General features: G+C 39.0%; 1 protein-coding gene across 1 annotated transcript; it reads right to left on the reverse strand.

Moving 5' to 3' along the window:
- Positions 1-1,985: 1,985 nt before the first annotated feature.
- Positions 1,986-12,997, reverse strand: LOC139940961 (phospholipase B1, membrane-associated-like). Its single transcript, XM_071937369.1, has 14 exons — positions 12,769-12,997; positions 12,511-12,629; positions 10,641-10,704; positions 10,176-10,234; positions 9,331-9,398; positions 9,032-9,075; positions 8,624-8,732; positions 7,369-7,567; positions 6,557-6,645; positions 5,880-5,958; positions 5,299-5,403; positions 4,795-4,887; positions 3,700-3,765; positions 1,986-2,794 (listed from the first exon to the last, which is right to left on the reverse strand). The coding sequence occupies exons 1-14, from the start codon at positions 12,845-12,847 to the stop codon at positions 2,564-2,566; spliced, it is 1,404 nt and encodes a 467-aa protein (XP_071793470.1). The 5' UTR covers positions 12,848-12,997; the 3' UTR covers positions 1,986-2,563.
- Between the last annotated feature and the right edge of the window lie 476 nt (positions 12,998-13,473).

Here is a 13,473-nt window from a genome sequence, read left to right on the forward strand (position 1 = left end):
CATGTCTTGAGCGCTGCTGCATGGAGGACAGATACTAGCTTCGGCAAAGAAAACCTATTTATGACTGATAATATGAAAAACTGTACACCAGAAGTGGTATAACATTGGGAGTTAGCTCCAAGGCGATGATCTTGGCCTTTTTCTGACATTTGTTTGCATCTTTTCATAACGATAATAATAATAATATTATTTTCATTTTTATTGCGCTCTCTCCAGGACCAGTCTGTTCGAGGGCGCATAACAGTAAAAATGACCTAAGAAAATCACATACATGTAGTAAACAGTTTAAGAAAACTACACCATGGCAGTAAAGGATATAAGCAAAATCAAAGCCTTACAGGCCAAAAAGGTGCATGAACACTATAAAACTATAAAAGCTTCGAAAACAATACAACTTTGTTTTACTACCGAACTCGATTGTTCAATTATTGATGCACCCATGTTGACCAATGAGTTGCTCACTGTAAGTCAAAACTTCTCGTTGGTATTCAAGCAGAAGCAGAAGTCGAATAGTTTCCCGCTTATTTGTGCATGACTCTTTAGTCGATTGGCAATTGAAAACTTCATAATCACTCTGAAACATATTTTGCTTCTTGGACATAGTAATGGTCGGTAATGGTACACGGAGCTCTATAGAAGTGCCATCTGGCATATTTAGATCATTAGATAATTTACTGCGGGATGATGACATCATAAAAACGAAAGATGGCGACATCTGAGATGATTTATCTTGGGTTGTCGACATCATGAACGTGAATTTAGACTTCCCGCGTTAATTTATCTAAGGATCTGATAAAATCCTGAGAAATGTCAAGAGCCCAAGATGAAATATTTTGGGAAGACAACATACCACTCTTAAGATGTCGTAATCCCGAGTTACAATAATTCCGGAAGACGACATTTGACTTTCAATATGTCATCAAACCCTTAGATGGATAAATCATCTCAAGATGCTGTCATTTTTAGGATGTCATCATCCTGTAGTAAATTATCTTAGGATCTCAACAAGTTGGATGGCACCGTATAAACTTCCTCCGCTGGCATAATAACATAGAGGTGGGGAAGTGATTACATCGCCCCTTTCTTCACGAACGGTTCCCACTGACCCTTAAAACCTTTAAAGGCAGTGGACACTTTTGGTAATTACTCAAAATAATTATCAGCATAAAACCTTACTTGATGATGAGTAATGGGGAGAGGTTGATAGTATAAAACGTTGTGAGAAACGGCTCCCTCTGAAGTGACATAGTTTCGAGAAAGAAGTAATTTCTGCAAATTTGATTTCGAGACCTCAAGTTTAGAATTTGAGGTCTCGAAATCAAGCATCTGAAAGCACACAACTTCATGTGACAAGGCTCTTTCAGTTATCTCGCAACTCCGACGACCAATTAAGCTCAAATTTTCACAGGTTTGTTATTTTATGCATGTGTTGAGATACACCAAGTGAGAAGACTGGTCTTTGACAATTGACTATAGTGTCCAGAGTCTTTAACTTTTAAGACTTGTTGATACATCCGTTCATCTTTCATCGAACTCAGATAAAGGGACCCATGTAGTCGAGTATGATGATATGTAAGCACGCGGGTAAAACCATAGAGCCCCCCCCCCATCCCAATTTGCATCTTGTCCAAAGAGGTTGGGGAGGGTTAAACCATATCGAGCACCAAATTTGTTGAAAATTTTGCCATATTTCGGCCAGCAATTTAAAGGTGTGTTTCGGAATTCACTGAACATCGTAATATTCCTCTGATGATGGCTGTGTAACGCTTCACCTCCTCCAATTAATAACGCCAGTGGGGTTCCCGGTCTAGACCATTGTGAACGTTATTGCTATTTCTTCATGTAATTGGCCACGCCCGTTCCAAATAGACTCATTTATTGTCAAAAAACAAGCGTCAACAAAAGACATACCACCAGCCATAAAAGAATACACTGGCAATAAGTGTGATTACCGATTTGCGTATCATACAGTTTTATTCACCACACTGTAGCTTTAATACACGATTTACACTTTCAGTCAATATTTATACAATGCATTCACATTTTTGTCTATTACTCTATAAATATTTACACTGAAGTACACAAGATAATATAGTAAAATCTAAAGACAAATTAAAGAAGACCATGAAATGGTACATCACGATCGATGCATGGATCGGAAGGCAATACCGTCATAATTAGAAGCCAAGACTTAACGTTCTGACATCATTCTTCTAACCAACGTTATATTAATAAGAAATACGCCCACCCCTTTCGACTGTTTGACCGTCTTTGAGATCGGATACCACTGGTTTAAATTTGCAATATGCATCTTAAAATGTTTTAGGAAAAACTTGGACTGTAACATGGGGAAGTCCTCTGCCACCTGTTTGATGTAGTGCATAAAAGTGCACCACTTTTCACAAAACCAGTTAGCAAGTTTTAAGTGAACTTCAATTATTTTGAGTAGGCCTACTACCTAATTCTGAGTGTACTCAGAATTATATGGGCTCAGATCTAAGACCATTGGATTATTCGTGTCTCCTGCCACCTAGTATCCCAATTTAGTCAGTTATTGTGTCTTTCACACTTGAAGATAAGTTAAAATGGCAGACAAAGAAACGAACAGAGCAGCCGTGAAGTGACACGGCCCGAGGTTTGCCACGCCCCCATCTGCATCACCATCATCCGTTGGGCTGGGTTTTACCGTCGTCATGACAACCTTTGATGTCGTCATGACAACCTTTGATGTCATGGGAAGTTTTGTTGAGGGATTTTGTCGGCTGTTTGTATTGGTGTACAGGTACGGTGATTCCTGGATTGGATAAAACATCGTGAAAAGACAATACTACGATCATCGAACTCATTGCACATAGTGAATAATAATTGTCTTCCAAAATCTGGTCAAGGAGCTTCTTTGGGCCTGAAGCAGAAAATGGTGCTCAGCAGTCTGTCAGTGCTAAGCCAATGGGTAGGATACCAATCACAGATGGTACATGGTGGCGTGGTATTTTGTCTGGTGATCTTCTTCCTGTAATCATAGGTTTGTTCGGCTTAAATGTTTTTGGGTATAATTGGGTCCTCAGGTAACGTCCGCCATTTTGAAGTGGTTTGTGTTCATTATTTGAGTTAAAGACAGTGGACACTATTGGTAATTGTGAAAGTTTGAGCTCAATCGGTCGTCGAAGTTGCAAGATAATAATGAAAATAAAAACACCCTTGTCACATGAAGTTGTGTGCGTTCAGATGCTTGATTTCGAGATCTCAAATTCTAAATTTGAGGTCTCAAAATCAAATTAGTGGAAAATTACTTCTTTCTCGAAAACTTTATCACGTTAGAGGGAGCCGTTTCTCACAATGGTTTATATTATCAACCTCTCCCCATTACTCGTCATTAAGTAAGGTTTTATGCTAATAATTATTTTGAGTAATTACCAATAGTATCCATATGCCTTTAAACGGTTTTGGGGTAATTGTGTCCTCAGGTAACGCCCGCCATTTTGAAGTGGTTTGTGTTCATTATTTGAGTTAACTCATGACAAAATACGGATAAGATAACCACCAAAAACATTTTTCATCCCATTGGTGCCTCGCAACGTGTAAAGAATCCCCAAGAAAGTATGGAAAATAAACAGATATTTTATTGACAAGTTTATCCTGATCGACAGCATCCAGTAGCTGTATATGCCGATTTACTAATTTCTCCTGCTTCGAACTTACTTGTGTTGGGCAAGTCAACGGGCCATTGGGAGTCCACGCTCTCTCTTTGCTGCCAACTGGTTGTACCTAAAAAAAAAATCATAATCATAAAATAATCATAATTTTGACGGTGATTTAGAACTTGAAAGCAATTTTTAAGTCCAAAACTTTAGATACAAGCGAGAGATGGATAGAAAGTAATGAACAGTATTTCCCAGTTGAAACCGAAAAAGACGCTTTGACATTTTGTATCTCCCTGTTTCGAGGGGTGCACCCATAGGAAGAATCCAGTAGCATTATGACGAGACGCTAGAAAGACAGTTTGTGGCAGATTTCTCCAAAACCTCTCCCTTTGCATATTAGTCCTTGAATCAAGACTACTCTACAATCTCGTAATGCCTCTTACCATGTTGTTTCATAAGCCATTGCCATGTCTCAGCATGACCCTTAGCGCTGAAATGAAAGCAGTCTGGTGCCACCTAGCGTTCCCAAATATCTCCCTTTGCATAATATGAGTCCTTGAATCAAGACTACTCTACCCTCTCGTAATGCCTCTTACCATGTTGTTCCATAACGCATTGCCAGTCTCAGCATGACCCTTAGCGCTGAAGTGAAAGCAGTCTGGTGCCACCTAGCTTTCCCAAAACTTCTCCCTTTGCATAATATGAGTCCTTGAATCAAGACTACTCTACCCTCTCGTAATCAACATAACGCATTGCCAGTCTTAGCAAGACCCTTAGCGCTGAATTGAAAGTATAGTCTGGTGCCACCTAGCTTTCCCAAAACTTCTACCTCTGCTTAATATGAGTCCTTGAATCAAGACTACTCTACCCTCTCGTAATCAACATAACGCATTGCCAGTCTTAGCAAGACCATTAGCGCTGAATTGAAAGTATAGTCTGGTGCCACCTAGCTTTCCCAAAACTTCTCCCTTTGCATAATATGAGTCCTTGAATCAAGACTACTCTACCCTCTCGTAATCAACATAACGCATAGCAAGACCCTTAGCGCTGAATTGAAAGTAGTCTGGTGCCACCTAGCGTTCCCAAAACTTCTCCTTTGCATAATGTGAGTCCTTGAATCAAGACTACTCTACCCTCTCGTAATGCCTCTTACCATGTTGTTCCATAACGCATTGCCAGTCTCAGCATGACCCTTAGCGCTGAAATGAAAGCAGTCTGGTGCCATGTACGAACGATCAGCAACACCCTGAAGTAAATGACATCAATCATTGCATTTTATTATATATGCATTCTTAATAATGAAAAACAAAAGTGACACATTTTTTGCTTCATTATTTTGGATTGGGGAACGGGCTGCGCGTTTTGAATTATTTCCTCTTTTGGTTCGTTGCCCCACATGTTATGATTTGTTTCCTCGGGTTTTTCACCATCCCTATGACCATTTATTGCTCTTTCACAGTGAGTTGTGTCCTGTCCCTTCCAATAATCACTGTTCCCTCTAAGGACGTGTGGCATGGTCCATTTTGGGATATCATGTCATATGAGCTGACCGGTGTGTATGACATTGTTAAGACAATGGAACTATTCGAATATGTCAGCATGTTCTCACATTGTGCCTCTTTTCATGGTTATAAATAACAACTTTAGACATAGTTACCAGGACTGTTGGTATTTTGGTCTCGTGAAAGAATGGCTGATGAACCACAGTGAAGTCATCTCGATCATCAAAGACGCCGCTCATTACCATCTCTTCCAACATGTCCTAAAAAGTAATACATCGAAACAAAACAAACGGAAGAAATGAGAGAGGCTCTTATTCCAAAATAAATGTTTACAGATCGCTCAGGAGTAAGGGTTGGCCTGCATCAATCAGGGGTTTCCCGCTAGTGGGTATTAAGACGCGTTCGGATGTAACGTGTGAGCTTCCATAAGGTCGTATCTAATTATTACTTTTCAAAGTTTGTTTGAAGACAAAAAGAGCGTGGAAGAAAACCATGTCTGGAGAGCAACTCTAGCAACAAACAGTTTAGTTCCACCCTTTTGTAGAGAGGGGGGGGGGGGGGGGGGGGTGGCGAGGGCCCGGGTTGATTGCTTCTGCTGACTGGCAAGAACTTGCACTTTGTGTGCCGGAAAAAGTGCAGCTGAGTCCACCCTTCTTCCGGGCACACACCGATTGATTTGCTGTTTCATTTTCTGAAACACTTTTGTTAAGGACGTTGTATGTCCACGTAATCTTACCTGATACTGAATGAGGATCGGTTCCCACTCTGTTTTCAACACTTCGTCTGTATAGTTTGCAACGCAATCGCAGAATAATCTGCAAATGACGTGACGGAAATCATTATTGAAATTATTACATATGTCATAAAAGACAGCAACTGAGTTTTTCCATCCCATTCGAGAATAACTGAGCGTTCCACAATACCAAGCATCGGAGTCTATTGATAGATTAAAACAAGGCAAGCTTAAGGAACATTACAGAATTGGTTTTGCTAGCAAAAAAAGTTGCTGGCAGTGTAAGCACTTTATGTAATCCACCATATATATAAACTGACAAACCTGTAGAAGTTTGAGATCGATCGGCCATCTGGGTCACAAGAGAAGGGTGAAAAACCGATTTCAAATTTTGCACTCGCAGCGTTGCAAAAAAAAAAATGAATAAAACGCTCATTGAGCGATAAACTCCAAACGCGAAATGAGATTATTTATTTCTCATTAAATATGACATTTTATACAGAAATCTTTTAAGGGATGTTTCTACTATCATCATCATTAGACCGTGTAAGTTTTATGTAAATCTGTGAACTTCACGATTTTTGTTTCTTACCAATATACTGTGAACGTTCCTTTAACCAAATTATGTAAGGGCATAGACAACAGAAACATGAATGTAAAAGTTAACTTTTCATTCTTACAAATGAGCCGCTCTGCAAGGTGCTCCCTGTAGCTTGTTGATTTCTCGAAGATCAAGAATCCCAACTACGTTGACAAGGGTACGAGGCATCTACCAGTAGTAAAACAAAGGACACAACCAACGGTTTAATAATGGTTAAATTATAATTACGGTATGAGTGTCCTCAGACAAAAAAACTTGTATGCAACTAAGATTGACTTTTCTTCTTCGGGTTTGTGTGTATGTGTGTGGTTTTTTGTAGTTTTCTTTTCTGGGGGGGGGGGGGGGGTCACATGATATTCTCCAATAAAGTATTAACCTTTTACAACCACATATTTTGATTTGACCAAAATATTCTTTGTTTGTCAATATTTGTTTTGTAAATTGTCAAATTTATATATTATTATCATGATAAGCTACAAGGGAAACTGTCAGTTGTTCTTGGGTTCAACCCCAAGTTGTCATTGTTTTGTGATTGTGGGCCAAACATAATGTTCCTGTGATCTTAGTGAGATAGTTGAGAAAATAAAATAAGCTGTTGCGAACAACTTGCCAACCAAAAGGACCGAATGATGGTTCACTAAAACTTTCAAAATGAATGTATGTGAAATAGTGGTTGCGTTCGATTAGCTTCCCAGGGTCGACCCCGGTCTGCCCCGATACGTTCAAATAGCTTTGACGCCATTCTAGGGGCTCACCCGGGTCAGCTCTAAGTGCCTGCTTGAGGAGTGGGTCACTTGGGGCTGGCCCCAGGTGCATGACGTCACCACGAGAGGGTGAGTAAACGTTCAATTAGCTCTTGTCAAGGGGAAGGTCAAAATGCCAACTTGTTACCTTTTCGTGTAGAGTTTGTATGGTTGTTCGTATGTTATCGATGTAAGCCTCCGGTGAGTACTTCGTCTTGTTTCGGCATACGGCACAAAGGTCATTCCCGCCTATGAATATGGTAATTAGCTTCCAGTCTTTTTCGTAGTCAATGGTGACGTCATTTTGCATCTTTTCTACCAGTCGTTCCGCTTGCAAAGGGATATCACTGTACAAACAAACAATATGAAACGTCTTAAAAACTAGATCAAAGTTGAAAATGTTCACAAAAAGAGCACTTATTTTTAATGACTTAAACACAGTAAAGTGTGCTTTTGGTTTCGTGTGTACACAACCAATGGGGACACCGCAGAATATTAATACCTTCAGTCCAAACAACGCGGAAAAACGAAGTGAAGTCCTCTTTTTACGGGGTCGGTAATGAGTGAGAAGTACACATGAAGTGTGGGCCTGATGACGAAAGAGGTCCACATACGGCAGTGTTTTGAAACACTCTGTGGACTAACAGATAATGCATAATGTTTTTGGATCGGCGTTTTTGTGCAACGGATTTTTCGTCGACATGTCCTCATTAAAGGCTCTGGACACCTGTGGTAATTGTAAAAGACCAGTATTCTTACTTGAAGTGTCCCAACATATGCATTACATGACAAATCTGTGAAAATTTTGAATTAAATGTTAATCGAAGTTGGAAGAGAATAATGAAAGAAAAAACACCCCTTTTTTTGCACAAATTTGTGCGCTTTCAGACGCCTAAAAAAGTGAGAAGTTACATCTCTTTCCAAAACTACGTTACTTTAGAGGAAACCGTTACTCACAATGTTATATGATAATATCAACAGCTCTCCGTTGCTCGTATATGCTACATATGCCTTAGTTTTGTTATGCTAATAATTAGCTTCAATAATAACCAAACTTGTCTAGTGTCTTTAAAGCAATCGCACAACATCGGTAAACAGTATTCGTGGTAACAGTCGGGAGAAAATAACGGGAAAACCCACCATTATTTCCTCGTGTTTCGCCATGTCATGACATGTGTTTAAAATAAATCGGTTGTTCTCGATATCGAGCATTTCATGGAATATTATTTCAAGGGAAGTCTTTCACCATTACCTTATGTAAACCCTGTAGGTTATTTGTAAATCTGTGAACTTTAATTAATTTTTGTTCTATTCAGAAAGTGTCCAATGGCTTTAAATGCCAAAACCTAAATTGAAAACTAATAAAAACAACTAAAAAAACCGAAATGATTTGTAGATCTTACAGAGCTACTGCTCCGGGTACCGCGAGATTCATAGCTGCATTTTCAGTCATCCACCCTCCGGTATCCTTGCCAAATCCCTTCAGTCCGGGGTTGTATTTCCGTAATATATCTGGGGCGAAATAAGATTTGAAAAAAACTTGATTCTAATGTATTTATTTATGACAGAAATCAGACTTGAAAAAAACCCTGTAATATAACTACAATTTTCTACAGTTAAAAAACATATAGATCTATTGTCATTATGATATTAATTAATTTCATGTTTTCGTGCAAAAAAGAAAAGTGTTTACGGTAACAGACTAAACTTTAAAAAATAAAAATAAAAATGAAATAAAAACTAGGCCCACATAGATAGCAGAAAATTGACTGTAAAACAGCTGTAGGCCTATATAACATAGCGATATTTACTGGCAAGTGTCGGCACTGTTGCGTAAGTTTCGTCCCCACCATGACTGAAAGGTAAAAGATAAAGAAAACAAAAACATTAATAATAGTTCAATCCCTTCTTTTTGATTCAAATCCCACGAGTTTCAAAAGCTTTGGTTATACACAAACGTTTTTGTCATGAATTTTATGTTTTAGACTTAAACCTTTCCAAAGCGCAAATTTTGACAATGACGAACAGAGCATACTGATCGAAACGTTAAATTGTTAACCATCGGTTCTTTCCAGAACCAACTACCGCAAACCTCCCTTAGTAATCCTACCTGAATACTTTCCCCCTGTATTGATACAGCATCTGAGGCATTGAACATGCTCCACCACCACTGGCAGCCTAAAGAGAAGAAAAGTTAACAATGGGTCAGCATTACCGGAAACTTTGATACAATAACCCAGAAATGGGTCACAATGAAACAGAAATGGGTCAAAATGACGTAAGAATCCGATTTCAAATCTTTTTTTGAACAACTTTTCTGATCAGCTCAGAATTCGAGTCGATTCTGACTGGGATTGAGAAGTGCAAGACATTTACCCAACAAAATAATTAAGCAAGACTGAGCATGATGATTGTTTCGTCTTCGGATGGGACGTCGTGAAGCCGTAAAGGAACCTTGTGCATTTTATCGAAATGGGAAGGGGTGCGCCCCGGTATTACTTGTTTTATTGGATAGCATATTGCGCCACAGAACCTTTTAAACCATAACATGGTACTATGTAAGAGGAATATGTCTCATACTCCAAACGTTGCCCAACATACACTGTATGTAATTTTGAATTTTGAAGCGCCTTATGCGTCACTAAGTGCCGAATATGAGCGCTAGAAGCCATAGTTATAATGCATCACATTTTTTTGAATCAAAACATGTCACGTGCTCAACATGAGACGGTGATGAAGTCACGTGTTTGTCGTGGTCTTTTGTTTCTAAACTTCTTCAAAAAGTATAACCGCAATTTTCAGTTTCCATCAATCCAAGAATGGGTAGGTTTTTGTTTGCTCAGTTTAAACTGGTGTATATACATGAGTCAACGCAATTAAACTAAAACTAAAAAACACATTTTGTTTTCACAGTCTTCGTTGCTTCACATTGGCGATAGTGTTGCTTAAACTTACAGACAGTGAATCGCCTATAGCCCCAATAACGTTGATGTCACCTGGACGCAATCTGTGCACTAAAATCAATATAAGAAAGAAGCAAATCAAGGGTACCAGTGATGGAATATCAGAACAATTTTTTTTTTTTTTTTATATAATTTTTATTGTGGTGTACACGGTATATAACAACATACCACAAAAGCACGGCCCTTTCACTTTCAAAGTTATTAAACTGACAGAGTATATAATATCATTCAAACCGTCAACTTTCTACACACCAGGAAAAGGAAATCCATGTATCCTTTTAACATGGCTATAAAATATTGAATTGAATTGAATTGCTCTTCTTTAAATGCAAAAGACATCAAGCAATTTCGCGATGTAGACAAATGAGCACAAGTCAGCTGCGAAACTGTAACAAGAATTTTGGCAGTAGGCTGAATGATTTGAAATAGCAACTTGTTTATCAGTGGAAAGTTTTACCTGAATCTGGAACTTTCGATGACGGAGGAAGGATGTCACAGGTAAAGATCTGTTCTTCTCCATACTAGAAACAAAGACAGATATACATTGTGAACAACTGAACTAGGTCTATGTGGTGTGATTTATATCAAACGAACGGAAAAGCCTAATAAATAAATTTTGTTCGTGCATGTCGCAGAATACCCACCACTCGTTCGGTCATCATACTTCATTAGGCCATAACTTCATAACTATAGACCAGACTCACCGCGTGAGCAACATAGCATTCTTATACGTGCATTTGTTTTGTATAATACACAACAATTAATATTGCGAAACATGTAAAGGCACTGGACACTTGTGGTAATTAGGCCCTATCTCAAATTGCACTGGTATCGAGCAAAGGAGAGCTGTACATTGTGAGTAACGTTCGCTCTGGATAGCGTGGTTTTTGGGAAAGAGGTAATTCTTTGATTTGGGCCTGAAGCCCTTTTTAGGCATTTCTGACAAGCACACTGCACACTATTTTGCAGCAAGGGTGTTTTTTCTCTCATTATTTCTTGCAACTTCGATGACCAGTTGAGTCCAACATTTTCACACGTTAGTACTTTTTATGCATTCGATGTGATATACTGGTCTTTGACATTTACTAAACGCGTGTCCAGGGGTGGATTTCACAAAGGTAGTCCTAACTTAGGACTAGTCCTAGGCAATGCTAAGAGATAGGACTGGTCCTAACCAGTAACTCATCCTAACTTAGGACTGGTCCTCAGTACTGCTGGTCCTATCTCTTAGCATTGCCTAGGACTAGTCCTAAGTTAGTACTACCTTTGTGAAATCCACCCCTGTGCCTTTATGTCTCCCATTCTCTGCAGTTGGTCAGTGTAATATGCCGCGTGCAAACAGAACGGATTTAACGCTCTCTCCAATGTGAGTTTACTCCTAATGGTACACCCTTGGTGTTGGATCCGGGTCAGAGAGTCCATAAGGTCACCAGGTGACAAGGATATAGGTTTTATTTAGCAGGTGCTTCAGGATTACAAACACAAAGTGTCAGATAACAGGCAGAACAAAAGAAGATACCAAGAAAGACAGAGAGGGGGTTGATTTTGAACGTTTATATTTTCAACAAGTTTAAAGGCAGCGGACACTATTGGTAATTACCCAAAATAGTTATTAGCATAATACGTTACTTGGTAACGAGTAATGGAGAGAGGTTGGTAGTTAAAACACTGTGAGAAACGGCTCCCTCTATAAGTAACGTAGTTTTAGGGAAACAAATTAATGTTCCACGAATTTGATTTCGAGACCTCAGAATTAGAATTTGAGGTTTCGAGATCAAGCATCTGGAAGCACTCAACTTCGTGTGACGAGGGTGTTTTTTTCTTTCATTATTATCTCGCAACTTCGACGACCATTTGAGCTCAAATTTTCACAGGCTTGTTATTTTACGCATAATATGTTGAGATACACCAAGTGAGAAGACTGGTCTTTGAGAATTATCAATAGTATCCAGTGTCTTTAAGGGCTCTCAAAACAGGCATGTAATTACTGTCATTACTCAATATAGATGCTAGGAGAAGTTTGCTCATAAAATGAACTGATGCGATGGTCCGATTTGGAAAATGGCATCAGTTTGATTTTGCACAGTTTTTCATTCTGCAATAATTTTGTTAGTTCTGACCTGGGCCGTAACGTTGGCTGCCCTGAGCTAGGAAGCAACCGCGACTGACTGTTCGCAATGTTTCACTCCTGTGTTCTGTTCGTTTGTCTGCTGGACCTTGTTCAGTTTGTGTGCTATGAAGAAGAAGTTTGTCTGAGTGTCTTATTGTGTTAGATTTAGGATATTTTTTGTTTACATCCATTACTGGTGAGTGTAACTATATCTTACCGGCCATTTGGGGTCATCAGAGCAGTTGTACCCGGGGAATAAGGTGATGATTTCACGAATGGTTGTATTCCAGTCGGTGTAATCTTCGGAAATCACATCGTCAAGCTCATACTCAAAATCTGGAAGGTTGTTTAAAACATGATTTCATAATTTGAGTTTAGGCCTATTGAATATTACAAATATTTGTCTCCACTATATACAACGAAATACATATAGCGATGCAATTTAATTTAAAATAAATAGGCAAATGTATCTTACCTTGCGTAAGTCCGGTATGTGACAGCGCCAAAACAAAGCACATGGGCACTAAAAACGAACTCAACTTCTCCAAAAACATTTTTGTTGCTTGTGTAAGGCAAAACTGGATTATGGTAACAAACAAATGCAAATTTTATAGAAGTATAAACCATTAACAAAAAGTCAGCGGTTTAGCATATGAGTTAAACTCTAGTAAAGTTAGTGATCTTGCGAGTGCAACATCACTCCATCTCTGGTGTATTTCTGAAGGTTTAAACAGGGAGATGCTGTTTTATATGAGATCTTCGCCATGCCATCGATAGGAACTATCTGACGATTTGCCTTTTGGATTTTAAAGATAAAACTAAAGACTATCGGTTGTCCTGGATTGAGTGATGGGATGGTATTGTATTTGTTTACTTTTTTTCAATCTGTTTAATATTTGAGATAACCAATGCAAATTATAGAAAACCAGGCCGGCAACCCAATCAGAAACCTCCCCCACCCCTCCGTCTTGTCTCCTCCAATCGAAATGAAAACAAAACATGCACGCGATATGGGTCAGATACATTAAGTTTTCCCCACAAAGTTATGCCTTTCCCCCGACTTCCCCGAATGTTTGGTTAGCTTGTGAACTTGTGCTTTAGATCATATTGCCCTGTGGGAAAGGGGGTCTTCCTCTCACATCTAAAACTGAACATAGTTACCTCTTTTTTCATCAGGTTT

The sequence above is a fragment of the Asterias amurensis genome, chromosome 1 (genome assembly GCF_032118995.1).
Source record: "Asterias amurensis chromosome 1, ASM3211899v1".
Taxonomy (NCBI): domain Eukaryota; kingdom Metazoa; phylum Echinodermata; class Asteroidea; order Forcipulatida; family Asteriidae; genus Asterias; species Asterias amurensis.

What these genes read in the sequence shown, in the direction of transcription:
- LOC139940961 (XM_071937369.1), bottom strand. Translation starts at nt 12,847, where the DNA reads ATGTTTTTGGAGAAGTTGAGTTCGTTTTTAGTGCCCATGTGCTTTGTT. An exon ending in CCTTGCAGAGCGGCTCATTT is followed by an intron (nt 5,959 to 6,556) that starts GTAAGAATGAAA and finishes CGTCATTTGCAG; the next exon opens with ATTATTCTGCGATTGCGTTG. An exon ending in CGTTGACTTGCCCAACACAA is followed by an intron (nt 2,795 to 3,699) that starts GTAAGTTCGAAG and finishes TATCCAATCCAG; the next exon opens with GAATCACCGTACCTGTACAC.